General features: G+C 34.8%; 3 protein-coding genes across 8 annotated transcripts; 1 reads left to right on the top strand and 2 right to left on the bottom strand.

The window, feature by feature from the left end:
• Positions 1-1,624: 1,624 nt before the first annotated feature.
• LOC118269623 (uncharacterized) lies at positions 1,625-17,217 on the bottom strand. 6 transcript variants are annotated; one of them, XM_035584811.2, is made up of 6 exons: positions 17,080-17,217; positions 6,848-6,926; positions 5,110-5,373; positions 4,863-4,986; positions 4,026-4,696; positions 1,625-3,908 (listed from the first exon to the last, which is right to left on the bottom strand). In XM_035584811.2, the coding sequence occupies exons 3-6, from the start codon at positions 5,284-5,286 to the stop codon at positions 3,267-3,269; spliced, it is 1,614 nt and encodes a 537-aa protein (XP_035440704.2). In that variant the 5' UTR covers positions 5,287-5,373; positions 6,848-6,926; positions 17,080-17,217; the 3' UTR covers positions 1,625-3,266. The 6 variants fall into 6 exon arrangements, with proteins under 6 accessions (XP_035440704.2, XP_050562990.1, XP_050562989.1 ...); XM_050707033.1 differs by lacking the exon at positions 17,080-17,217 and adding an exon at positions 14,955-15,406; XM_050707032.1 differs by lacking the exon at positions 17,080-17,217 and adding an exon at positions 10,229-10,437.
• Positions 17,218-20,481: 3,264 nt separating this feature from the next.
• LOC118281279 (uncharacterized) lies at positions 20,482-22,537 on the top strand. The gene is made up of 2 exons (XM_050707037.1): positions 20,482-20,907; positions 21,086-22,537. The coding sequence occupies exons 1-2, from the start codon at positions 20,780-20,782 to the stop codon at positions 22,242-22,244; spliced, it is 1,287 nt and encodes a 428-aa protein (XP_050562994.1). The 5' UTR covers positions 20,482-20,779; the 3' UTR covers positions 22,245-22,537.
• On the bottom strand, positions 22,531-23,756 carry LOC126912853 (uncharacterized; the record flags this gene model as incomplete). Its single annotated transcript, XM_050707163.1, has 1 exon — positions 22,531-23,756. A coding segment is annotated over one exon (1,212 nt), but the record flags the coding sequence as incomplete, so codon positions are not given.
• Positions 23,757-27,421: the final 3,665 nt, after the last annotated feature.

Genomic DNA, 27,421 nt, shown 5'->3' with positions numbered 1-27,421 from the left:
GCATTTTTATTTAAATCTTTTTAATTTATTTATTTATTTAAGGACAACCAACAAAGCATACACCAGAAAATACATGTTATAGCACTCACATAAATACATTTTGTAGTGTAGCCTTAATTAAAGGCTGCCACGGCATGCATTAAACATAGGAGTAACAAACATTTACAGAACTTATTAATGGATTGACACATTGATACAGCAATGTCTTACATTGACATATTAAGTATAGATAAATTGAAAGTAAGTGATCATGTAAATTAACGCTGATTGTTCGATGTAACTACCTTGCGCTGACCTGTGCTATCGAAAAATAACAGAAAGGATGAAGAAAAAACTTAAACATCTTCTAAGTTTCGAAGTTTAAAAAAAAAACAATAAAAATAACAATAATATACCAATTTCACCTTTATGATAATGCCCTGTGTACGGTAGACTTGAATTTATGTAAAGAGTAAGACATGTCGATATCTACGTTGCGTGAGCTTGACAGACGACTAAATTGAACCTGCATTCTATTTACAGTTGAAAAATGGCCCAGATTGGTTTAATATTTCTTACCCAGCTATCTTATTACAAATTCTTAATAACTGGAACAGTTACAAAAGAAATTACCATCAACGTGCGAATTGGTATAATTCAATGATATGATTTCTTAATCCTACCTACCTATTTATAATGATTTTGTTAGTTAGTCGTAGTAGTTACTTAGAATTATGAATGTAGCACATTGACCGCCAACATATTAGTTACCTATCTTGTGTAATAAACTTATCTGCCTTACTCATATCATGACAATGCCTAAGCAACCATTAGCAGCTAATGTCTATTAGCTAGTCGACTCTATAATAATATTCACTTCAGTAATTCATCTTTTACTCTACCTACTCTTATATCTTACTGAGAATTGCTCTTAAGGTTCAAAGTAAAAATGTGCATTATCCCCTTTGGGTTAGAAAATAAAATGTTCCCAAGAAGGAGTTAACCCCTTAAGATGATAGATGAGCGAGTAAGTACGCGCACATTTGGCTCCTCGATGACCTATTTCGCCTGTGTCACCTTACTAACGCATCATACTTACTATGGCAAACATAGGCGCACGCACTTACTCGCATGTTATCCACACACATGTGGTTCGTTCCCGCTAGACATATAGGATTTACATATCATTGAGGTGATGTAATTTTGAAATTTTATTTAGAATTTTGCTTAAATAATGACCGTTACTTTTACCATCAGGTGTCCTGAAAACACGTGTATTGTGCAAAATACCTAGGTAGGTAATGTCTATTTATATGTACTTTCTTACCAATAAACTTTACAACATACTTACACATTTATTTAGGCCTTCTTGACTAGGTATCTGACGCAATGAGGATTTTCGAAACTCCCGCGATGGGTTCTAAAACGTGGTTGCTGTGTAAGATGTCTTCTCTCCCTCAATCAAGGGGCTACTCTCAAAGTGAAACTTGCACCTCTGTCTAAGCTATTATGCTGGCTGTTCAGCTTCAGTTACTTCAGTTTAGACAAATGCATTGTTATATAGTTGTCGTCAGTGGCAATATCCACTTATTTTATTTGGGTTTGGGTAGGTACCTACTAACCTCGGGAATAATAAAAACCAATGTTATGTCATATTACAACAATTTATTTCAATTACAATTTATAACATACAAGACAAATTTTAATGAAAAAAGAAAATAAAACTTTAAACCATGATTTAACCGATTCCGTGCGGAAGTCTTTTTAGCAATCTTTAGTGCCTGGCGTCAAACAAAAATTCTGTGATGCCTCTGAGGCACCAAGCGCCAGAAAGTTTGATGATTCCCCTGGGGAATCATCCGCCATGAATTGTCACTTTTAGCTTGTTTTCGTGTTTCTACTTGCTAAAATAATCATTTGACATTGTGTATCTAACGTAGGCAGTCAGTAAATTCGTTCAGTGCGTTTAAAAGTGACGATCTGTGTGTTTTTATGGAAATGGAAGGTGAGTGACTAATTTATATTAGGGGTCGTAAACCTTTTTGCATTATTTCATGGATTTATTTATTCAAGTGTTGTAAAGAATTTATACACGTACCACTTGAGTTTGTCGCGAGGTGATATTTATTTATTATTATTTATAATACAGTAGGTATTTTGTAGGGAAACAATTTTAACTTCACTATTTTGATCGTCACAAATTTAAAATCACTGAGTCCAAGTGCACAAGCGAATGTCGTCGAAAATATAAGCAGTAAGATCACGTCACGTCTGTTTACTAAGGGCAGCAAGACAGAAGCGCGGGGCCCCGCCGCCCCGGCCGGGGTGAAATAGTTATGCACCGCACAGTTAGTATGAAAAACTAGCGGGACAAAATTATTTTGTACCAATACCAGAGCAAAGCAGCTTGTCTTGATTCTTTGGCGTTAGAAGGATCATTTAAGACATGTCCTAAATTGACTTTTGTCCGTCTAGTTTATCAAAATATTATACTGTGCGCCGGCGCAAACAATTATGAACGGCGTAGTTTTAAACAATAATCAACCGTATGCGCAAGGAAATACGGTACTTCGTAGGCGAAGGGCCGGCGAACAGCGCACTCTTTGTACGTTTTTAGGCAACAATGAACCTTATGACAAAAGCATTTGATTTTTGAGAAACATTCCAGAAAGTGGGCTGTTAGAATTATAATCATTAATAAAATGTGTCGGCAACTTGGTTTACAACCCCTGATGTCAGCTAATTTGCGAAATTACTTAAAACGAACGCTGTGGGAATGATAAGGGTGACAAATAAAGACACTTTTATTTAGGGGGCTCTTTTGACGAATGTCGTTTAAGCCGAGTTTTGTATGATTTAGTTTTGTATCCTCTCGGGCACCATACGCCATACGCAATAGATTTACATGGTGCCTGTGCGGCATCATCCGCACGGAAACGGTTAACTAATTCATTGTAAATCAATTACAATTAGGTATTATTTTTAAGTATAAAAGTTTTTTTTTTTGGATTTTTTTAACATTCATATTATTTTTCATAGACCATAGATTACAACTAATTCAACTGAAGAATTTTAACCTACACGCTCTTATTTAATGTGTAAGAAACATCTAGCATGCATGGCAAGATCTTTATATCCATAATCATAGAAAAAAAATATAATCTGTGCATTTAGTCAAAAACAATTTGTACTTAAGCACAACTATGAATATAGATTGAACGAACATGAGACAGGAAACTCAAGTTGCTCAAGACCAAAGACACCGAAAAATTCAAGATATCTGCTCTTCATTTGCTCTTCAGAATAGCAGACATCAACTCGTTCTTCAGCCTCTTGGTCATTTCTTCTAGAATGTCAGCTCGAACTCGCAATTTCTTATTTTTCTCTTCAAGTTCATCAGCTAACTGTTCCATCTGTAGCTCCTTGAGTTTCCTGTTCATTCGAGACCGTTTAGATGCTTCATTATTCTTATCTCTTAATTCTCTATACTTAAACTCTTGTGTAGAGATAGACGATGAGTTCTCGTCTACACTACACACCGAGGACACTGTGCTCTCCCGTCTTTTAGGAGGGCGTCCTCTCCGCGCCTTAGGTTGACCTTCTAGTGCTAGAATCATATCCTTGATTGGTACACTTGGTTTCCTTCTTTTATATTTCCTGGATGGCTGTTCAGCATATGGTGTGTAAGTCTCATCGGATTCATCGCTGTCTTGATGTCTTCTCTTACTGGCGGTAGATTTGACGTCATCATTGTCTGATTCCATGTGAGATTCGCTTTTTGGTGTGATGGGCTCATATTCGACTTGTGGGGGTGGCGGTGTGTCCAATTCTGTGAATGTTTCCTTTGATGTAGATAAAGAGAGATCCGTGTAGGACTCACTCGAGGCGGGTAGAGAAGCGTTGTGGGCCATCCAGTGCTCTTGGGGTTTCTGAAACAATGAGAAATCAAATTAAATTGACTGAAAAGCCAGTATTAATTTTAAATATTACACATATCTGTCTGACCGTCCATAAAAACGAACATCAGTCTTATTTGTAACACTTACCAAGGGCTGTGTGCATTTTTCTTTTTCTAGTTGCTCCACATAGCTGAGCACTTCAGGAGTGCTGATGGTGTCGAATGGCCAGGCGGGCGCCCGCGCCGACACGTCCACGGACAGCCCCTCGACACGCCTCGGCATCGCCGGTTCTTCCATTGCCCCCATTACGTCTTGGTCTTTGTTGATGATGAACTCGGAAATAACCACGTTGTTGCTTTCCACTTCCCGTGGGATGACGGACCCAAATTTAAGATCAAGGGAATCTTCTTCGATGAAGGGCGCTGTGTTGTGTGGTGGATTTGTGTACATATGATAATATTGGGTGTCATGTGTGTTGGTCAACTCTACAGGATCCTGGACTTGCCACGGATTAGTATCAGCGACCGTCTCAGACGCTAAGTCTCCAATAACCACTGGCAGTCTGCTGATGTCTAAGAATGTTTCCTTAAACTGCATGTTGTTGGTATCTTTATCCCATTCTGGGAAGGTAGGCATGTTGGCGTCCAACTGCGGGAACTTTTCGTTCGGCGACAGTGGTTCGAGCGGGGAGATGTTATTGTATAAGCCTGCCTGTGGAAACTGGGAGTTAACGTCTAAATTTTCCCAACCTTGCGGTGAGAATTGTGTGTATGGTGTGTCGTTCTTAAGTGCCCTTTCTTCAGTTTTCTTAGATGAATCTGTTTGAATAATAAAACGTTTGGTTAATTTTACGTGTAATTACATAATAATATTATTAAATTTCTGTTGAGAGGTTCTAATCATTTTACATACGAGTGATTTTATGATTAAACTATAAAAAGTCGTTAAATTAAGAAAGGCATAAATTAACATAATTATGCTTACCAATGGTCTGTACTACTTCTTCCTTTGCGGGAACGCAGGACCACGGAACCAGATCTTGGAAGAACTCGTAGTCCGTTTCGTGAACCATTGCGCTCTCGAATAGGGGCTCCGATTTCAAGTAAACCTGAAAGCAGATTGTGTAATGTTAGCACGTGTTGTAAATTGTGAGCAGAGACTAAAAATTAACTTATTATTAATAATAGTAATGCATTATATTAGTACTCACGGTTTCTCGTGCCATTCTTACCTCTGCAAAGCTGCTGGTTGTAGCCACTGGCGAAGACGGAGCTGCGTTGTTTGAATATCCGTCGGTAATCACTCCGTTTAGACCGTTTACGCAGTTCTTCTTCTCGGTCTTTAAACGATCTAGCTCTACCACTTTCAAAACAGTTTGAGTATTGAGACTCGTTTGCGAAAAAACCATGTCTTTTGGTGTTCGGATCGTACTGAGTTCCGATATCGTCGCTCCGACTCGGACAGGTGATCTTTTGAGCAACCATTTTGAATAGAACTACAAACAGAAATGATACGACGTAACATAATGTGTGCATACTCATATGAAGCGGGATATAGGGTGTGGTAGGACAACATACAAAGGTTGTGAGGGGAATAGCAAATGATAATTAAAATGATTTCGCTGTCCTTGCCGATGTCTGGAACATCACACTCGTGTAATGCTCCAACATCAGAAAGGCAGTTAAATTGTTTTAATTTGCACAATGAGATGGACAAATAACAAGAGACTTCGGAATAATCAAGATCCAATCTTGTCTAAACAAAGTAGGTAATTATGACGTTCTCAACTGCTGACGTGAGAGGAAGGTCGAAGCCTTGAAAATCGAAATATGTACCAATGAGTATGAATTTAGAGTAGGTATATAAAAATTATATAGATTATGAATGTTATAATGAAGTTGTAAAATAGCATAGAAGGAATGATGATTGCATAAATATTTAAAAATATAATAAATATGATTATAAATTGAAAATATTATAAGGAACAACATTTTTTCAGCTGCCGTCGATTATGCAATCAACATAATGTCACCTGCCCTTAAAATTTTGTCGATGTACTAACAATAAGTCATTGTTTCGGTTGCTAATTTTTAGCATGTAACCGAAATATTTCCTGTAGAACGTTAGTAAAAAAAACTATTGTACAACTTATCTAAATTATAATTAATTAAGCGTTATCTTAATGTCTCTACTAGAGACTGCGGTTTCGTCGTGTTGCCACAACGATGCCATAATTATAACTTAATTACCTATGCTAGCTAGACTAGTTAATTTAGAACTAAAACTATAAATAATTGGTAATTAACTATTATGACTTATAGCTATTGTAATTAACTAAATATGACTAGTTTAAATATTGATAAAGTATACTTTACTGTCCCAATGTTCGAGATATCGATCGAACGCACTGTAGGTACTTGAAACTTTCTACCCTCTCTACTTCCTACATGTCTAAGTACCTACCGATTGTTTAGTAGGTGCGTTAATTGGAACTTTGTATCGACAACTATCGCGGAATATTAAGAGCAGGTTTTGTGCATTTTATTGAACAAACGCCAACAAAAGGAATGAAGAAATGGTAAGAAGAATGAACTATGAAGGATTATTGTGGTGCCAGAAAATTATCGACGCGCCATTAATATGCACCTTAAAGAAAATCGACATCTGTAACTTTCCAAATTAGTAATTTATAGCAAAAGTTAACCAATTAGAACTTCTTAATTTTTTGGAATACAGAAGTCATTAATATAGTTAAAACTTAGATTTTTTAGTAAATCTTTAAAAATATTAATTTTTATATTCTTTCAATTAGAGAAAATTAACTTTTCGAATTTTTCTACTTTTCTTTAGATTCATTTAAATTGTTGAGATAGATTTTTGGAATTCCTTCAGGGTTCGATATTTCCGACGTGTCCTGGACCTGTGAACAAAAACTTTAATATCGAAATAGGGTGAACGCTATTACTTACTTCTTTGAACTCTTCTTGAGCTCCTAATGAAATTTTAACTCTCTAGGCTCCCAACCAACAAACGGTGCCGACTGTAGGCCTGGAACAAGCAGAGGCAAATTGTTACAATCAGTTTGTTCACTTGTCTTTTATAGCTTCCTATAGTTATCTGGTTAGAGCGACGTGCGACATTATCGCCTTTTATCATAACTGTCGATAAGAACATTTTATGCCGTGAATACTTAAGTATGATAGCGACTTTGTCACAAAATGGTATCTATTTCTTTATCGTTTTAGTTGAAAATTGATTGAAGTACATACTCATCTGGCCGACCTTAGGAGTACCATTATGTTATCGTAGGTGGACGCCTACGGAAAATATTGATCGCATGAACTTTTTAGTTGGTACTTAGTTGCCTACTCATTACTGAACAAAATTGGTCACCTTGTAATCAGACATTGTCATTTAAATATACGATAGAAAAACTTGTTTGTCTCAAGTCTCGAATGAATCCGGCTAAATGTCGAGGTTTGGCATATCTCCAACTTATTTCATAGGATAAACTAATCGAGAATAATAAATAGGTCGGAAAAAGCAAAATAGGTAGGATGTAGTCTAAGTGCCTGCCCATCGCCGTATGTTCACGAAAATAGATTTTATGTACCTAAATTAACATATCAAAGTAACTAACACAAAAAGGACTATTTCAACAAAGAAAGTTCAACCACCGCGGTCGGCTTTTCCAATTATCTAAGACGGACACGTAGGTATATAGGCGTACAAAAGCTACAAAGTCAATAAGGAAAAACCCCTAATACCATGCACCTACGTCATTCAATAGAGTATTTGTTCAGTTAAACTGATAGATAGGTAGTATTTGTGCGTAGGTAGTGCTTTAGTCTAATTACTTAAATGCGTCATTCAAAACCACAAACGAAGAAAATCAATATTAATTGAATCCTAATTTATTCTTTAGCAGATTCAGTTTATTTTGTAAAATACATAGTCCATGATGTTTTTACATATACAGGGTGTCCCTGAAGTCGACGTCCAACAGGCACCAGATGATCGGCAAGGTTCCAACTGTTATCAGAAAAATATAAAAAAAATTCTAAGTCCTACAGTTTTTAAATTACAGTGACTTATGTGTTATCCACGAAAAAGTACACCCTGTGCCAGTCTTTTGACTCTTGTTGCTACAAATCTTTATTTTTTCGTCTGCAGTCTTCATTACATTATCCTGAATAGTGCTCCAGTAATATGGAATCATAAATTCTTAGCCAACTGCTTTAGACTGGAAAACATTGTTAGTTTTAGAGGAACCAAATACTCTGAATAAAATTTTCATCTTACTTTAAGTGACTGTACTGAATAAATTATGTATGGCGCTAGTAGTGGCAAATTTCACCAAAGTTGGCGCATTTAATAAGGATTATAAAATGGTATAGCAATTTGCACATTATTTCTTAAATTCGACACAAAAAAAGATTTTTCAACGAAACTCCGTTTCGAGGAATTTATTTGAACTTACTAAAAATTCTCCTTGTGTACTCAAATCATACGTTACAACCTCGTATGCACTAGACAGCACTTTGCACGCTATTTGTTATCATCATGTTGATAATCAGCGAGGATCTCTTGTCAAACAACATTGTCTGATTACCTGTGATTTCGCTTGCAGCATTCGTCGGCAATACTATCGCTAGACGAACTGGTGTTGTGTATCTCAAGCCATCGTACCCGGGCATCGGCATTTTAGCTGAGCACTGGCTTTTTTGCGCCGTGTTGATTATTTATTTTTTAAATTATTTTTTACTTTACCTGCAATTCCTTGTAACGGTGCAAATAACTCTTTCTTGACAAAATAAAGAATATTTGATGCTTCATCCCGCATTTGATCACAAGGCAACACGTAACTTAATCGGAAGATACACCCATTTCTTTTTTTTTTTTTTGATGGGGTTATGACGAGTAATTGTGCGTAAGGGCTCATGTACACCATACCACTACCGCGTCGATATGCTGTGTACATGAATCTGCCGCGTCCGTTCCTTTTGATTTTACTACACACTTGATAATATGTTTGATGCAATAATATTTAGTGTCAATATTATTTAGTGAAACATGATACACAACATCATTTCCCTAGTAAGTCTAGTAATATTGCCGACGAAAGCTGCAAGCGAAATCATGAGTAGACAGACAATGTTGTTTGACAAGAGATCCTCGCTGATTTTCAACATGATGATAACAAATCGCGTGCAAAGTGTTGTCTAGTGCATACGAGGTTGTAACGTATGATTTGAGTACACTAGAAGAAATATTAGTAAGTTCAAACAAATTCATCGGAGTTTCGTTGAAAAATCTTTTTTTGTGCCGAATTTATGAAATAATTTGCAAAGTGCTATACCATTTTATAATCCTCATTAAATGCGCCAACTTTGGTGAAATTTGCCACTATTAGCGCAATACATAATTTATTCAGTACAGTCACTTAAAGTAAGGTGAAAATTTTATTCAGAGTATTTGGTTCCTCTAAAACTAACAATGTTTTCCAGTCTAAAGCAGTTGGCTAAGAATTTATGATTCCATATTACTGGAGCACTATTCAGGATAATGTAATGAAGACTGCAGACGATAAAATAAAGATTTGTAGCAACAAGAGTCAAAAGATTGGCACAGGGTGTACGTTTTCGTTGATAACACATAGGTCACTATAAATTAAAAACTGTAGGACTTAGATTTTTTGTTATATTTTTCTGATAACAGTTGGAACCTTGCTGATCATTTAGTGCCCGTTGGACGTCGATTTCAGGGACACCCTGTATATAAAGTTTTTAACGTTAAATTCATGGTTAAAAACAAGTTCAAAAGTTGTACAAAATATGCCAAGGTTGTGAGTATAATTTTATAGGGTCATTAATAATTCATTAGAAGTCTGGGCTCTTATCGTATCTCAAAAAATTGTCGCGCATTTTCTAGAACGATGTTACGGTGCGATCCAATCGACAAACAACGTGATCGCGGGGCTTCTGGCAGGTTGAAACATGTTCGCTCGGGGAACAGCGCAGTACTTTGTCGGCACATCTAATAACCTCAAAATCAGCTAAAATACACAGGAATAAGCCCTTTCTTTTATCTGCATTGTCATTTAGGCTATTTGTAGACAATTTAGGACTTGGTAAACGAAAAATCCATGGACGAAATTATTGCACAATATTTAATTTTATGACATGTACTTACACTTTTCTATAAGAAATAAAATGTGATTATGTTAAATAATCACGACCCACGGTTATTCTAAATACTTTAAACTCACATTATTTTATTATTACACAATTATATTAACTTTAAACAAACTTTGGACAACTATATTTACAAAAAAATATTTGTAAACTTACTTGTTACGAACAAATATGTAACGCCTCCAGTAATTGAGTTAGTATTCGCGATCCTCACAACAAATGAAGAGGATGTAGGGCGAAAACTTTTAAGCGCGTGAACTTTACAGCTTTGTTGATTAACTTTAATAGTTTGGTAAACCAAAAATCGCTTCAAGCGACACGTGCACTGCGTGCGAACACAGAAAATGTGCAATGTTCACCGCTCAAGCGACCCATACAGTTTTCCTTGATCCCCACCACTCAATATTTGCGTTCTAAAAATATCTTTGCTTATACGCTATTGGCCGTCTGAAATGACGTCAACTCATCCAGCCAATAAGATGGCACCATTACCACGGTCACGAGACCGTAGCGCTACGTTATTATCTGTAGAAGCATTATACAAGTATACATTATTATTGTATGTATAGGTATGTTGCTTGTTGGGGAATCACACCGCGCTAAACAAGAGGGATACTGTTTTTCAATATGACTCATCGCAGCGCGAAAGCAAAACAGCTACCTAGGTACTGCGTACTATTTTTTACTTGGAGCATGAAATAACACCAATAATTACTTCACTATGTTATTACACTGACATTCAACATTACCAAAAAGGGTGACTAAGTATGTTATAATCATGAACATTAAGATAAGAGATTATGAAATAATACAAATAAACTCTACACTGACAAATCAGGGTAGCAACAAAGATCGATAAATAAGATTAATTTATGTCATCAGTTTCTGGGCAATGGTCATGATTTTATGACCACTTAACAATTAATTAAAAGTACTACTTGAGTACCTAGGCCACATACTTAAATTGTTGTATTTAACATGACCTGTAAAGTGGCATTATGTCCATCTTTGTATAATCTACATAAAGTGTAAAATAAATAAGAAAGTGCGTAAAAGTTCGAAGAAAAAGAAATAAATAACAATAGAAAATAACGTCCTCAGACTAATTTAACCTATTAGAAACGTCATAACAGCCCATCTATACAAGATAAGTATGGACAAAATATAGTAAGTGTCGTATTAAGGAAAACGGAAATTGGTGTGAAATTCTTGTCATAAAGAATTCGTTTAGTATTAAAACAATCTACCACCAACAGAGATTTTTATGCTTAGTGTGCCCTATATGACTACCAATTTTGTTATCCAAGATATAGGTTGATATTACAATATTAGGATCAGCTTAAAAATGACTAATTTCAAGGTTGCTGATTAAAATGTTTCTGATAGTTATTATAAACGCGAAAGTTTGTGAATTTGTGGAAACGGGATATTTACCATGTTTTTAATTTTTTTCAAAATTTCATAAAAACATGGTATGTAAATATCTTGTTTCAAGTTCCAATTCTAGAGTAGACTATGGTCTGAAATAACATACCTATAGGCTACTTTTTGTTCTACGGTAACACGGGTGAAGCCACTGGTAGAAGCTAGTAATGTAATAATATTGTTTAAAAAGGTAGAATAGAAAGATCTGTCACAAATCCGTAATAAAAGTTTTAAGAATGTGCAGTTTTTTTGTAAAATATTTTTCTAAAAAGTATACCTCGGTGTTCTATAGATATTCAATACATGGTAAATCAGTGGCATATTCGCGTCGCGACTCTACAGTTCTACTTTATTGTAAGGGATGAATGAATTACGTACAGAAAATAAACAAGTTGAAACCAGTCGATGAATTGAAACGCACATTCAAGCACTTCAAGTACCTACTTGCGTTATTTTCGCAGGTTGAAAGTGACTCATTTGCTTCTGGCATTGAACTAAGTTGAATAACCTCTTTTTTACTAACTCTAAACTAACTACTAATAAGTACTCGAGATAATTATGATTAAAGTATCAATTTGCGTGTAATCTTTTAAGGTCCTAACCTAAGTATTTCTCGGACTGCCTAGCGGGTGACCGGGGCTCCGGCTCGAAAAACAATGTAGGAATGGAGTGGTTTTTATTCAGTAAGATTCTGACACTCCCTCTCACCTTGGTCAAGGCTAAAGACATTGAATAATTTTCCCCCTTAAAAAACTTAAGAATTTCTTGTGATTAGCCCATTGCATTTTTTTCTTATTTTAATAGTTGTAGGTACTGATCTTGTGCATCTTGCAATCTTTATGTCGGATTTAAACGTTTTTATCTGCCTCTTCCTAAATGTCTATAAAATAAAAACCACTTCAATAGCTGAAATGTTTTACATAAAAAACCAAAAAAATAATGACAGATTGACTGACTACAATTTGCAAGCGCCGTAGCGTAGCCGTAGGCAGACTGTTCGCCCATTTGGGCCTCTAGCTCGTTTTACGTCATCGTGAACGGTTCAGATAAAATAGATAAGGATGATTTGCAATTTTTGCAGCACACATCAAGGTAAGCAGATAGGTAAAGTGAGATATGTTACACGTGTAGAGAACCAAACTATTATTTTCATGTCAGGATTATAGTCATGCATTGGATACGGTCCAACAATTTCAGAAGGAAAACAATTTCAATTTCTGGGAACTTTTAACTTATAACTAAAATTCAATATCATCGCTAATGGATAAACGTTCACTATGTCATCGGATTATTTTTATTTGGCATGTATAAACTGCAATATTCTTAGTTTCTGGTCTTCCCCTAATATAGAGAATAGCGCAAGATTCGATATTATAATCGAACTATCATCAGCTGTTCCTATATTTTAATAACAAACTCTGTTCAAAAGTAAAATGCGGCTGATGATACGGATATTAATGGAATTCGAGACTTTCCGATATTCCGATTCATATAAGTGCGTATGTAGCTGTGATATGATAACATACAAGAGATAACAATAAAGTAAAATCATTTTTGGAAAATAAATGCTGTAGCAATATCTACAATATTTGCTTATTTTGTTATCGTACAAGCATTCCGCTATTTTTTGCCAAACATTTTCCTGTTCCAAACCTTAATTTGATTCTTAATTCTGAGAATTTGTATTACCACCGTGTCTGTCGTTAACCTACTGCGCATGGTTTCACAACTTTAGCTGTTACTTTCCCCAAAAGCATTCCATTGGCGAATGTTTCGAATAATATTTACAATTTTAGACAAATGTCTTTTCTGATAATACTTCTAGGTAGATTGCCTATAATTTTCTCTAATGAATTGAATTTTATCTGGTAGATAGTGGGAACAGAGCTTACATTTACCGGGCTTATAGACAAGCGCGGTTAAACATAAAACCTGATCTAAAGATCAACTTGATCAAACAAATTAACTTTATTATTACTACACAGGAAGGTTATTTACACAACGAAACTACACACGTGTAACGCGTATTACATAATTAATGTCTGATTACGTATGTGCGTCATCTCCTTAGGAGTGCCACACACTTGTATCTAATAGGTATTATTGATAATGTATACCTATTATTTGTAGGTGTTTGTGTGTGTACAGCGAGTCTGTAGTCTGTAGGATAATTAATAACTAATAGCGCCTATATTTTTTGTGCCCAGGTTATCTGTCGTGCAAGTCATCTCAAAAAATAACATTATACAAAATGGTAGACTTGAAAAACATACCTACAAAACTAAAACTGTTTATCGTACTGCGCAGTTAGAAGACAATATTCAGGCACTGAATTACATAGATGTTGATAAGGATAACAGAGAACCAATCGGTATCGGTATACATGGGCGCTGGAGTTGGTACATATTCGCAATAATCTGCGATGTTTATCTATGTACAAATTTACATATATTATAATGTATGTAAATTTAGCAGTAGTAAAGTAAAGGTAGACAGTAGGTGCATTTAAATAGAAACATCGAGAAAGTTTCAAAGAAATTGCGCCGTCATCGACAGGTTTTCAAACTCGTATGTTAAGATGACTATTAAAATAAAAATACAAATGAATTATTTCAACGACAGACAGATGATAGAGGTGTCTACCAACAATGTCTTCGTTCTAATATCTAATTTTTCACTCATTAGGTTAACACATCAGTTTACCAGTTACCACATACTAACAATAGTATTGTTATTAAAGATATTATTGCGTGTTTCTAAGATATTTAAGCAGGATCAGATACGTCATCAAATTAAAATGAATGACAAGAGCACAAACGTTCATTGACCTTTGTACATTTAGGTGTCCTTTAAATGTTTGCTGTAAATAAAGGGCTTTGTACGATAACAACTAAGTTTTAATTTACTAGTATCTAGTATGTTTATATTTTACAAGTCTATACAAGTTTGCTCTTGTTTATAGTCGTCCAATTCATGGAACGACATGCCACTAGGGTTGCCAACTTTTTTTACAAGAAATAAAGTATATTTAGGTCTGAGAAGGAAAGTAAACAGTATTTTAGAAAAATTAACAGTATTTTATTTATTTTTTTAAATATGTGTGAGCGTCTAACATTTAACACTGTGTAGTGTTAAGCATTTTGAAAACAGTATTTTGTATACTTTATTATTGTTCAACAGTAAAAAGTATAATTTAGTGAAAAACAGTATAATACTGTTTTTAACAGTATAGTTGGGAACCCTACATGCCACGCTGTTGTACGTATCACATACATAATATGTATCTAGGTACCCACCTACATATAAATAATAGGCTTGTCTATGTACAGTGATACGTAAGAACATAATATAGATAAGATTAGAACTTTAGATGTCTAGTGATAACGGCGTTATCAGCTTGATATTAAAGGGTTAATCGCAAAATCACAACTAGTAAATATAGAGCAATGGTACTTACATCATTGTGGTTGTATGGCTTCTATTCACTGTTCTAAACTTCTTAACCTTATATTTTCTCTGACAATAATGTGAGCGGCGCAAAGCGGCCTGCTTATTCTTCAAAATATTTAGTTGCCCGTAAATAATTGTATTCGACAGAATGTTTGATTTCGGGCAGTCCGTATTGATCATGTTAATTAGAAGTTTACTTTTCCTTCGTCCTTACAGCCCTCTGTACTTGTAATCAATTTTATCAAAAAGAAAATATTCGGGCGGCGGTCTTAACTTAAAGACCAAAAATAAAAATACGTAAAATAAGTTTCTGCAATCACAACACAGCGTAAACAATATTCACTGTGATACTTTACACTACAAGTAGACTTCAAGACGATTATCGTAAGATTTAATAGTGTAAATTGCTAAGAATTGCGATACGTGTACTGCTATGAGGTTTTAAAGTAGGAATGAATTAAACTGGCGCCAACAGGACATCTCCGCTAGTGCAAGCCAGTTCAGATTGTCTGACGCAAGAACTACGTTCCGTTTCATTGCTGCGGCGCCAGCTCGTCGCAATAAGCTTCTAGAATATTGATAATCGTCATTTTGATTCGATTTTCTCAATAAATACTACAATCACATTACCAAATACAGCTTCATACATTGTCAGGAGCTTCCAAAACGCCATTATTAAAAAAAAAACTAACAACCACGTATTATAGTTCTGCGTGAACCGATCGCAGATTCACGTTTTTTGACGTCACTTATTTTGTCGGATTTGCTATCTCTGTCTAGGCCATTGCTACTTGTATTTGTGTCTTTGTCATGATGAAAAACATTGTTTTCTTATTGTTTACATTGAGTTTCCTTGTTTAATGCATTTTTCCTCACACAGGTTAATGTGACAAACAAGTTTTGTATGAAAATAACTTCTGGGCATCGTGGCGCTACTATATTTGTCATCCAACCAGGATTAGAGATATCGTAATAGTATGATGCAATTTCAATGAATATGAAGCGAGATCGCAATGTGGGTTACGAACTTACGAACTTATTTTTGTTAGGGTATTGATTTTTTCGAAGTTTCTTATACTTAAGGGATTTTATGAATAGGAATCCATTTGTGGTTAATATTTTAGAATGCAATGTGTAGGTATTATAAAGCAATTGTATAGTATTCTATAGATAGAGCTTTTCTATTTGTAGTAAGAATTTTTACTTGTTTTTCATAGGAAGGCAGCACATGTTTGCTTTTATTTTATAGAAAATATGGTACTAAGTACTTATATTTTTAAAATTGAATAGAACAATTGAAACTTTGTTAATGTTGTCTCATTTTCTTGATCTTATTGAAGATGCCTTTTTTGTTTAAATAAAATTAATGCACATAATCCTAACAAGTCATTGAACCTATAAGTATTTAGTTATCAAAGAAAATTTTAATCTACCACAAATACCAGACAATACCAGATTTTTGGCAACAGGTTGCAACTTGATAAATACAGGTACTTTCCTGATAAACCAAACATGACATAAAATGTTCAATCAAGACCCTATATTATTGTTATACTACTCAATATTCATCCTATCTAGATAATTCTAAAAAAGATAAGAGAAAAAAATGACAGCATTTATTTATGAAACCATAAGTACTAGTACTACTGTAGGAACAAAGAAAACTGTAGTTAATTGTACTAAAATAAAAAGAACATAGGTAACACTAATTAAAACAAGTACATTACTAATGCCTATTGCTATGGGTTTCTTAGATATGAATTTTTAGATATGATTATAATTTTTTATTCAGAAAGAAACAATAATATCAGTATAAACACCTAATTGTTATTGTAGTATTTGTTGTATTAGTATTGTTTAGTACCAACCCATAGTTTTATTTTTTTAATCTTGGGCTTTCTTCCTAATAGAAAATCTACAGCCACATTATATGATACAAGATTCAATAAAATAGTACGGTACTTATGTAGTTTTGCAAGACTGTAATCATTTTTGTCCAAGTGATAATAAGAAAAATAAAAACAAAAGAATTAGAGAATTACTTATTGGTAATTTACACCATTGATCAATCAAGTGGTTTAAAATAAAAATTAAATAATAATATTAAAATACTGTTAATAATATGTACTCACATGGTTCGTTAGTAGTTAGTTCAAAATGGAATTAAGTGGGATCTCCTATCTGCGACAATTATTCAGCGTCTGCCCTGGAGCTCACAGTTATCGACGTGTGGTACCTAAGCTGACTGTGGTAAATATCTACATCTACACGCATGCATAGGTACTAAGGAATGATGTGTCTTTTAAAACAAAATAAACCAATAAACAAGTTCTCTACAGGGGTGAGTCACTGTTTATACTTTTTCAAAAGAATAATAAAAATGAAAGCAGGAAAGCGTTAAAAGTATCACAGCAAAGCAAGCAATAGTGTAACTTTTAAACTCACTAACTGTCTTATGAATTAATATAATACACACAACACACAAATTATTATACAAACAACGTCTTTATATCAGCAATAAAATAAAATCAGCTGATGACAAAATAAAGACAACTTGGAAAATTATACAAAACGAGACTGGTAGGAAAAAAATACATAATTCAGAAATTAAATTAAGATCTGAAATTGGACAAATTTCTTCAAAATGTGATGTAGCACAGGAGTTTGAAAATTTTTTTACTAATATTCCTATTAAAATAACTAGAGATTTAAATTCTTCAGCTACACTCTCAGCTAGTTTGCTTAAAAAAAATGTAAAATCATGTCAACATGACTTTATTTTTCAATATACGAATCCTCTAGAGATCGTAAAGGTCTTTAAAGAAATTAAAATAAAATCAACTGAAGATCTTTGGGGACTATCAGTGAAAGTCTGCAAAACAATTATTCAAACTATAGCGCCCTGTCTGGCTATGATTTTTAATAAAAGTATAGATGACGGTGTTTTTCCTGACCTTATGAAATATAGCAAGGTTATCCCACTATTTAAAAGCGGCGAAACCACAGAACCTAATAATTATAGGCCTGTATCTATTTTGCCGGTCCTTAGCAAAGTGTTTGAAAAGTTGATACTGTCTCAGATGCTTCATCATTTTAATAAAAACTCCATCTTCCACCATCAGCAGTATGGTTTCACTAAAGGTCGTTGTACAACTGACGCCGGTGTTACTTTAATGAAAGAAATATTTGGTGCCTGGGAGGAAGCACAGGATGCCATAGGTGTTTTTTGTGACCTCTCAAAAGCATTTGATTGCGTTGACCACGAGACACTTTTGCTGAAATTAAATCATTACGGGATTAGAAACACTGCGCTCCGTCTATTGAAATCATATCTAGGAGATAGGCAGCTAAAAGTTCATATTAACGGTGTTAATTCACAAGGGTCTGAGATAAAAATGGGCGTTCCTCAAGGTTCAATATTGGGTCCTTTCCTCTTTTTAGTGTACATAAACGATTTGCCACTCATATTCGAAAATGAACCAAAAATGGTTCTGTTTGCAGATGATACATCACTGATTTTTAAAATAGGTCGACGTACGAATAATTTTGACGACGTGAACAGCTCCATTCTTCGAGTCTATGAGTGGTTTACTATTAATAACTTGGCGCTTAATGAGAAAAAAACCAAATGTATTAAATTTTGCTTGCCAAACGTACAAAATAACGAATGTTATGTTGCTTTGAACGGACAAAAGTTAGAATTTGTTAAGGAGACTGTATTTTTGGGTATCACATTAGATGACAGATTACAATGGGGGCCCCATATAAAAGCACTTTCGGGGAGACTAAGCTCAGCTGCTTATGCAGTTAGACAGATTAGGCAGCTAACGGACGTAGGTACGGCAAGGCTTGTTTATTTTAGTTATTTTCACAGCATAATGTCTTACGGCATTTTGCTGTGGGGGCGAGCTGCGGATGTAGAATCAATTTTTATTTTGCAAAAGCGAGCTATTCGAGCAATATATAACTTGCCCCGTCGCGAATCTTTGAGAGAACTATTTAAAACTATAAATATTCTTACAGTGCCTTCTCAATTCATTTACGAAAATATTATGTACGTGAGAAAAAATCAACAATTGTTTGAAAAAAGAAGCGACAGACACAATTTTAATACGAGAAGTAAAAATAAGTTAGCTATACCGCAATTCCGATTGTCCAAAGTGCAGAAATCCTTCATGGGATTTTGTGTTAAGTGTTACAATAAACTACCAACCACCATACTGAATCTGAACGAGAAAAAATTTAAATCTTGTATAAAGCGTGAACTGTGTAAACAGGCATATTATAAACTGTCAGATTATATTGAAGATAAAAATGTGTGGCAGCATGTTGGTCCGGCTCCACTGGACACTCGCTCACACTAGACAATGCTCTAATACGATCACTAGTTACAAGTTAAATTAAAGTACTAATTTATTCCAATGTAGTCTAGGGATCCTGTGGCATCAAGCATTTATTTATTTATTTTTTATTTGAAAAATTAAATTAAAGATTATTTTTTATTTGTATAGAAGCATTATTTCAAAATTGTAAGTGTACATATGTGGGCACTATGTTTGAAACAACCCGCTTTTTTAATTTATATTCTTTACAAATTGGTTTTATTGTCCCATAGTTTTGACGTCGTATTGTCGTTACATTGTTCCTACATATATATACAATAGGTAAATGATCAAATAATGTATCAGAGATATTGTAAAAAACATTTTTTGAAAAGAGTAACGATGGAGTTTCTTGCTCGTTCTTCTCCATTCGAAGCAACACTTTGGAACGAGCGCCTAGCTTCACTGACAGACAGACTGACGGACAATTCAATTTGACGTTTCAAAAGTGCCTAATTTAGGATTAATTGAAATAAATGCTTTGACTTTGACTTTGAACAAAATTTTACTTAAATCACGTCTTTCAAAACTATGTCACAGATATAAAAATGGCGCCAAATTGAGGATTTCTTTTACCATAGACAATGTTATTGCGAAAAATTAATGAAACAAGAAAAGTATAGTAAAAACAAGAAAACTATAAACCTATTTTAAATCTTTGCATATAATTTATTTTTATAATAATCTACAGTAGTTTTTGTGCCCCAAAATTCCCAACATTTTTACATATTTACTAAAAAATGGGCGATTTTACTGATTAAATATGACTAGGATATGCTGTACTATCTAGCCATAACTAGCCTAGTGGATTACTGATTATTTTCAATATTTTTAATGTTCTAATTCTAGATCTGGTAAAAGTATAAAATTAAATTAGTATAACAGCACTAGAGTCTAGAATACCTCGTTGGTCGAGTAGTCACAAGTGCGACGAGGAAATGTGTCTTGTATAATTATGGCAATAGGCTTTTCCCCTATTACATGAGACTTATAACACAAATAGTGAAAAGTGGGTGTACATTGTATTACGTGCCGTAAAAAAGCTGTGACGGTGGTGCATTGTGTATATAACAGTATTTTAGTATTTTCAAAATCAACATATGTTCTTATTTGTATTTTGTATATGATAAGCCTAAATGCTATGGAATCCGTGAATAGGCTAGTATCCACTATGAATAAATCGGATGGATTAGCGTTTACAATTAATGTTTATGATATATAGCTACAAAAAAATAGAACTATTTAGAAAAATAATTAAAGATTGATAATATTTTTAGAAAAGAAAATCGAAAAAAATAGGCATTTAGTCACGTGACAGTAAACGCCAATCAGAGAATGTTACGTCACGCCGTGTCAAACATGGTTGTTGTTGACGTTTTCATTGAAAAGGACGCGTTGACTACTTCACATTTTATTCGTTTTTAGCATTATTCTCAAGTTGATAGTTATCATGGAACCAGGTTTTGTTAAAGCAGACAGTAATAACTTGCCTAGAATCGACGCAATTATGCTTGGCCGATTTTTCGCGTCAAACAATGACTTTTGCTCATCGGAATTTCGCAATGTCAAAACTTCGATGTAAGTATACCCAAGTGTAAAAATATTTAAGCTTAAATTAAAGCAATATACAGTTTCAGTATAAACTAACATATCTATTATGTAAATTTATTTAGTAGACCAATTTTTTGTTAATTTTGAGGTTAGAATTACGAGGTGTAAACAAGTGATAAATTAATGTGAAATAATTTAATTTCAGGTCATCACGAGCTTCTTACGGAGATGACGCCGTAAGCTATGTGCAGCTTAAGCGAGAAAACAAATTTTGTACTGTAAAGTGCAAAATATGTCCAGAACACAAAGTTCATGCCAAATTATATGGATGTACATTGGTGGTTGATGAAGAAGATGACATTATTCTGTCTGTCCAGTGTCAAGACTGTGTAGCATCACAGGGTGGCTGTAAGCACGCTATAGCGTTCCTTATGTGGGTTCATCGTCGAAGTGAGGAACCATCATGCACTTCTGTGGAGTGCTATTGGAAGAAATCCAAACTGTCTCAAGTTGGTACTACAATTAAATATATGACAGCGAAGGAATTGTCTAAAGGAAATCCCATATTACCAGCAAATCCATCTGTTTTTAATAATTTTTTAGAAGAGGCAAGAAAGAGAAAAGTTGAGGACTGTCAACTTTTAAAATACCAACCTACTTATAGTGAAAGTGAAACATGGGCTATCTCAATGCATCAACTTACTTATAAGTTTAAAGAAAGATGCGTTGAAGATTTTTTGAAGAAAATTGAAATAACAGCATCTTTAATCAAGAAAGTGGAAGAGGAAACAAGAGAACAGTCTAATAGCGCTCTGTGGTTTGAACTGAGATACGGTCGAATAACTGCTTCCAGAGCATTTGAAGTAAGCCGATGCAAAACAAGTGACGGCACACTCATTTCCCTCATACTAGGTGGTAAAATTCCTGATACTCCGGCCATGAAACGTGGCCGTGTTCTAGAAAATGAAGTGAGAAAAACAGTTGAGAGCAAAATAAAAAAAAAAGTTAGTAAGTGTGGCCTCTTGTTAAATTCTAAGTACCCAATGATTGCTGGTTCACCAGACGGAATTTTCGAAGATGGGATAGTTGAAATTAAGTGTCCTATTAGTAAAACAACATATAAAAATTATATAAAAAATGCACTGGCTACAGAAAAGTATTATGCCCAAATGCAGCTTCAGATGTATTTATCACAAAAGAAAAACTGTTGCTTTTGTATAGCTGACCCAGACTTTAGTCAAAATAAAAAAGTGGATATAATAAATATAGAATTTGATCCTCAATATGTTGAGAATTTTATCAATAAGTTATTAAACTTTTGGAAAATTAATATATATCCTTTATTATATCAGAGTGTAGAGTGAGTATGTTTGGATTTTAAAGAAAAGTAACATTTTAAATTAGTTATATATATAGTTGATGATACTCATAAACTGCATAACTAACAGTGATTCAAATTTAGACTGAACAGAAAGATTCAAATTTATGAGTGAGTCTATGAGTATCACCGACAATATATTTCTTGTATTTGTATGTATGTCCGCTAGTATTTTATAAAATAATCTTACACTTTATTCATCATAGTGTAGACTTAGACTAAGTGTGTGTATGTAGGTTCATAATATATGTTTTGAATAAAAAAGAAATAATTTTGAAATTTTGTTTTATTTTACTAAAGAATCTTGCAAATTAATTAAAGCACAGGCTATGATTACTATGTCATCGAGTATTTTTACATGTTTTAAATTAACACATGCATGTGGTTTAAGCATATAAAATTCACGTAAGCGCCGAATAACTCTTTCTACATGTATTCTCAAGCTGGCTATCTGTTTGGTTAGCTTTGCTTGACTTTTGCTCATTTTCACTCCTGTTTCAACGCTTGGAGGCCTTACTAATGTAATATTTGATTTTTTGAGATACTGCTCTACATGCTTAAAGCCCCTGTCTGCCATAACAACCATACCACTTTTTAATGATTTCACAAAGTCACATGATTCCACTACACATGTGTCAGTTGTCCTGCCTCCAAATCCAGGAGAAATATAATTAACCAATCCATTTGGTGTGCATGATATTAAATATTTTATGGTATTTGTTTTTTTATATTCAGACCATGTCAGAGCTTGGTTTATTGCCTTAGATGGCTTTTGGATCTCAATTTCAAGGCAGTCGATAATGCAACTCACATTATAATATTTGTGCCTGAATGCCATAGGTAAGGTCCTTTTAATCATATCCCTGTCTAGCTCCACAATAAAAGGACGCATAAAGCTAGCTATCAGAGGTATATTTTTTAAAAATATCTTGCTTAAACCTGCTGGAGTCATTCCATAATCATCTGTGAGCTGATTAAATTTAACATCCAAACGTATCTTATTTAAACATAGCAATATATGATGTTTAGGAATATTTAATTCAGCTTTTAGTATGTCAATTAAGTAGTAACAACTGCTCGGAACACCAATGTATATTCGAGGTTTCTTTTCAATTTTTCCAATTGTGTGCAACAGTGTCTTATCAACTTCTAGTCTTCTGTCTTCTGCAATTAATTCACTACAGTCAGAAGATGATTGAACTTGTAATGATTGCACTGATGACGAACAACTGTGGGTGGCAACAGATGGTGTATATAAAGATATATCACTATCAGAGTGCTCTTCTTTATTCAATACAGTTCTTGTAACTTTGTTTAGATTGGAGACAGAAGGATATGTTTTTTTGATGATCTCAGCTTTAAACGGGGATGTGGAACTAGATATTATTGATGGCTTCAAGGGTGATGATGCCTGGTCTTTTGTTTTGATATTGATCTGGACAGCTTTACTTCTGAATTTCTGCGTTATACATGCTTGAACTGATTTTTCTACTTTTGTTATTTATTGATATCGAAATAATATATTTAATTCAAGTACTAGCGCCATCTGGTGGCAACACTGAATAATAAGTTATGGCTAAAATAACATTTGTCCAGGTTTATGATATTTTTTTTTATCTATGCTCTCTCTGTTCTAATGTATTCCGTTGTGTGTGAGAAAATATAAGCTGCGTGTTTTACTTACTCTTTTGTTTTAATTATAAATAATAGGTTATGGGCCCAGCTTGGCAATAATTTAGCTAGGGACAGTCGTAATTTCCAGTTTAGCTCATTTTTTTAGCGTAGGTGATAAACAACAATATCATGTCGGCAAACTACTTGGTGAATGTGCCCAAGCTAAAAGGGCGGGAAAATTACACTGAATGGTGCTTCGCCGCGGAGAATTTTCTGGTCTTGGAGAACATGGAGCATTGCATAAAACCTGTTCCCGGGAAGATTACAGAAGCCGCTGATGATGCAAGGACTAAAGCTAAATTGATTCTCACAATCGACTCAAGCTTGTACGTGCACATAAAGGATGTCAAAACGTCGTTGGAGCTGTGGAATAAGCTGAGAGCTTTATTCGATGATTCGGGTTTTACTAGACGCATCAGTTTATTGAGAAATCTTGTCTCAATTCGTCTCGAAAATAGCAGTTCTATGACAAGTTTATGTGACACAACTTATAGAAACCGGGCAAAAGTTAAGCGGAACGGGATTCGCAATAAGTGATGAGTGGATCGGATGCCTATTGTTAGCCGGCTTAACCGATAAATATGCGCCAATGATAATGGCGATCGAGCATTCGGGGATCGCAATTACCACCGACGCCATTAAGACAAAGTTAATGGATTTGGACGAAAACAATGATGGCGACGCTAGCGGGGCATTCGCAAGTTTTAAAAAATACAAGGTTGGCAGCACTTCCGGTCAAGGCGGAAGTGGCGGAACCAAAGACAATGGATATTCGCAAACGTCAAAGTCGAAGAAGGTACCGCGGTGTTATAAATGTAAACAAACCGGCCATTATCGCAATCAATGTACTGTTGAGAAGGATTCATCTAATACCAAATCAAATGTGCGTAAACAAACAAACGCATTCAATGCCGTTTTTCTTAATGGTAGTTTTTCGAGAAATGATTGGTATGTTGATTCGGGAGCGAGCGCCCACCTAACCTCAAACGAAAAATGGATGAAAAATGTCTCGACTGAACATGTTATCAAAGAGATTGTTGTGGCGAATGAAGAAAAGCTCAGCGTGAAGTGCTCAGGTGACGTGCAAATTGCGACGGTTACTGACGACAGTGAATACGACGTGATTGTCGAAGGAGTGTTGTGTGTGCCGAAGTTAACCACAAACTTATTATCTGTCAGCCAGTTGGTTAGAAAAGGTAACCGAGTGGTGTTTACTACCAGTGGATGCAATATTTACAACCGAAATGAGCAGTTGGTCGCCATGGCGTCATTAACAAATGGTGTTTACAAGTTGCGAAGGCCTGAGAACTCACAGGCTGCAACTTTTATATCGGTAGATACATGGCATCGGAGATTAGGCCATGTAAACAGCATGTATTTAAACAAGATGCCTGATGCAGTGAGTGGCATGGAACTTGAGAAGAAAGGTGACATTTCCCAATCTTCATGTATTGTCTGCTGTGAAGGCAAGCAGTCACGCCTTCCTTTTGGACATGCTGGTTCAAGAAGTGGTGAATTATTGGGTATAGTTCACAGTGATGTATGTGGTCCAATGGAAAATGAATCAATTGGTGGAAACAGGTATTTCATTTTGTTCATTGATGATTATAGTCGGATGACATACATATATTTCATGAAACAAAAAGGTGAAGCTTTTCAACACTTTCAGAATTATAAGGCGAAAGTAGAGAACCAGTTGAACAGAAAAATCAAAGTACTACGCACTGATAATGGGAAGGAATTTTGCAACAGAAGTTTTGATGATTTTTTGAGGAAAAATGGTATTTTGCACCAGAAGTCTAACCCTTACACACCGGAGCAAAATGGCCTGTCAGAACGTTTCAATCGCACTATAGTTGAGAAGGCTAAGTGTCTATTATTTGATGCCAAGCTAGGTAAAGAATTTTGGGCTGAAGCATCAAATACAGCTGTCTACCTGCATAACCGTACTGCACTTCCAGTATTGAACAATAAAACATCTTATGAAATCTGGACAGGATGTAAGCCAGATATAAGCCATCTGCGTATTTTTGGCAGCCGTGTCATGGTACATGTGGCAAAGGAAAAGCGCCAAAAATGGGACAAGAAGTCAGAGGAGCAGATACTTGTGGGCTATCCAGAAGACATAAAAGGATATAGAGTTTATTGTCCTATCACTAAAAAGGTCAGCACCAGTAGAGATGTCATTGTAATGGAAGAAGTGTCTATGCCTGTTGCAGAACACAAAGAAAGCACTGAAGAGAGCCTAGGTTCAGTGGGGGACATATCTTCATGTGATTCAGAAGATACTATGATTGAGAGTTCTGTTGACAAGTCTGATGTAACTTATTTCCCAAGTGAGCATGAAGGTTCTGAATCTACTGAATCAGGTGAATCTGAACATGTAAATGAGCAAAAACCTGTCAGGTTACGGAAGAAACCAGACCGGTATGGATATTCAAATATGTGTGCTGAATCTACTGTGGAAGAGTTGGATAATTCTAGTGATCTGACTCTACAGGAAGCATTGGCAGGGCCAGAAAAAGAGCAGTGGTTGAGTGCTATTAGGGAAGAACTGGACTGTTTTAGTGAAAATGATGCGTGGGAGTTGGTAGATGCTCCTAGTGCGGGTACAGTAGTGAAGTGCAAGTGGGTTCTTAAAAAGAAATATTGTGATAAACAAGTGAGATATCGTGCACGGTTAGTAGCGAAGGGATTTACGCAAAGACCTGGTGTGGACTATGACGAGACATTCTCTCCTGTTATAAGACATTCAACTTTACGTTATTTATTTGCATTAAGTGTACAGCTTGATATGGACATTACTCATCTTGATGTAACTACTGCATTTCTTAATGGTCATTTAAAGGAAACTATATTTATGCAATTACCTGAATGTTTTCCTAATGTTGATTGTAACAAGGTTCTTAAATTAAAAAGAGCTATATATGGCCTAAAACAGGCTTCTCTAGCTTGGTATGATAGAGTAAATGAAACTTTATGTAATTTAGGTTATGTGAAGAGTGAAGTTGAGCCTTGTGCATTTTTAAAAGATTGTAACAATGGTAAAAAGGTGATAGTTGGTCTTTATGTTGACGATTTCCTTATTTTTTCAAATGTAAAGTCGGAAACTAATAAACTTATTGAAACCTTAAGTGCTCAATTTAAAATTAAAAATCTTGGTGTTGTCAAACAGTATCTAGGAATGAGAGTTAATGTTGATAGAAAAAATTGTGTAGTAACTCTTGATCAGGAACATTATATTGAGCAGTTGATGCAAAAGTTTAACATGACAGATTGTCACACAGCAGAAACACCTATTGAATGTAAACTAAATGTTGAAAAATCTAGTGAGTGTAAAGATAATATTCCTTATCAAAGGTTAATAGGATGTTTAATGTATCTTGCTGTGTTGACTAGGCCAGACATAGCATACTCTGTCAGTTACTTATCACAGTTTAACAATTCCTATTCAGATGTTCATTTTACTTATGCTAAAAGGGTTCTAAG

This window comes from Spodoptera frugiperda, chromosome 30, assembly GCF_023101765.2.
Source record: "Spodoptera frugiperda isolate SF20-4 chromosome 30, AGI-APGP_CSIRO_Sfru_2.0, whole genome shotgun sequence".
Taxonomy (NCBI): Eukaryota; Metazoa; Arthropoda; class Insecta; order Lepidoptera; family Noctuidae; genus Spodoptera; species Spodoptera frugiperda.
Note: the sequence above shows the minus strand (reverse complement) of the source record. Positions and strands in the feature narration are given on the sequence as shown.

What these genes read in the sequence shown, in the direction of transcription:
- LOC118281279 (XM_050707037.1), top strand. Translation starts at nt 20,780, where the DNA reads ATGGAACCAGGTTTTGTTAAAGCAGACAGTAATAACTTGCCTAGAATC. An exon ending in CGCAATGTCAAAACTTCGAT is followed by an intron (nt 20,908 to 21,085) that starts GTAAGTATACCC and finishes ATTTAATTTCAG; the next exon opens with GTCATCACGAGCTTCTTACG.
- LOC118269623 (XM_050707036.1), bottom strand. Translation starts at nt 5,286, where the DNA reads ATGGTTTTTTCGCAAACGAGTCTCAATACTCAAACTGTTTTGAAAGTG. An exon ending in AGAAGTAGTACAGACCATTG is followed by an intron (nt 4,697 to 4,862) that starts GTAAGCATAATT and finishes TTATTCAAACAG; the next exon opens with ATTCATCTAAGAAAACTGAA. An exon ending in AAAAATGCACACAGCCCTTG is followed by an intron (nt 3,909 to 4,025) that starts GTAAGTGTTACA and finishes TCATTGTTTCAG; the next exon opens with AAACCCCAAGAGCACTGGAT.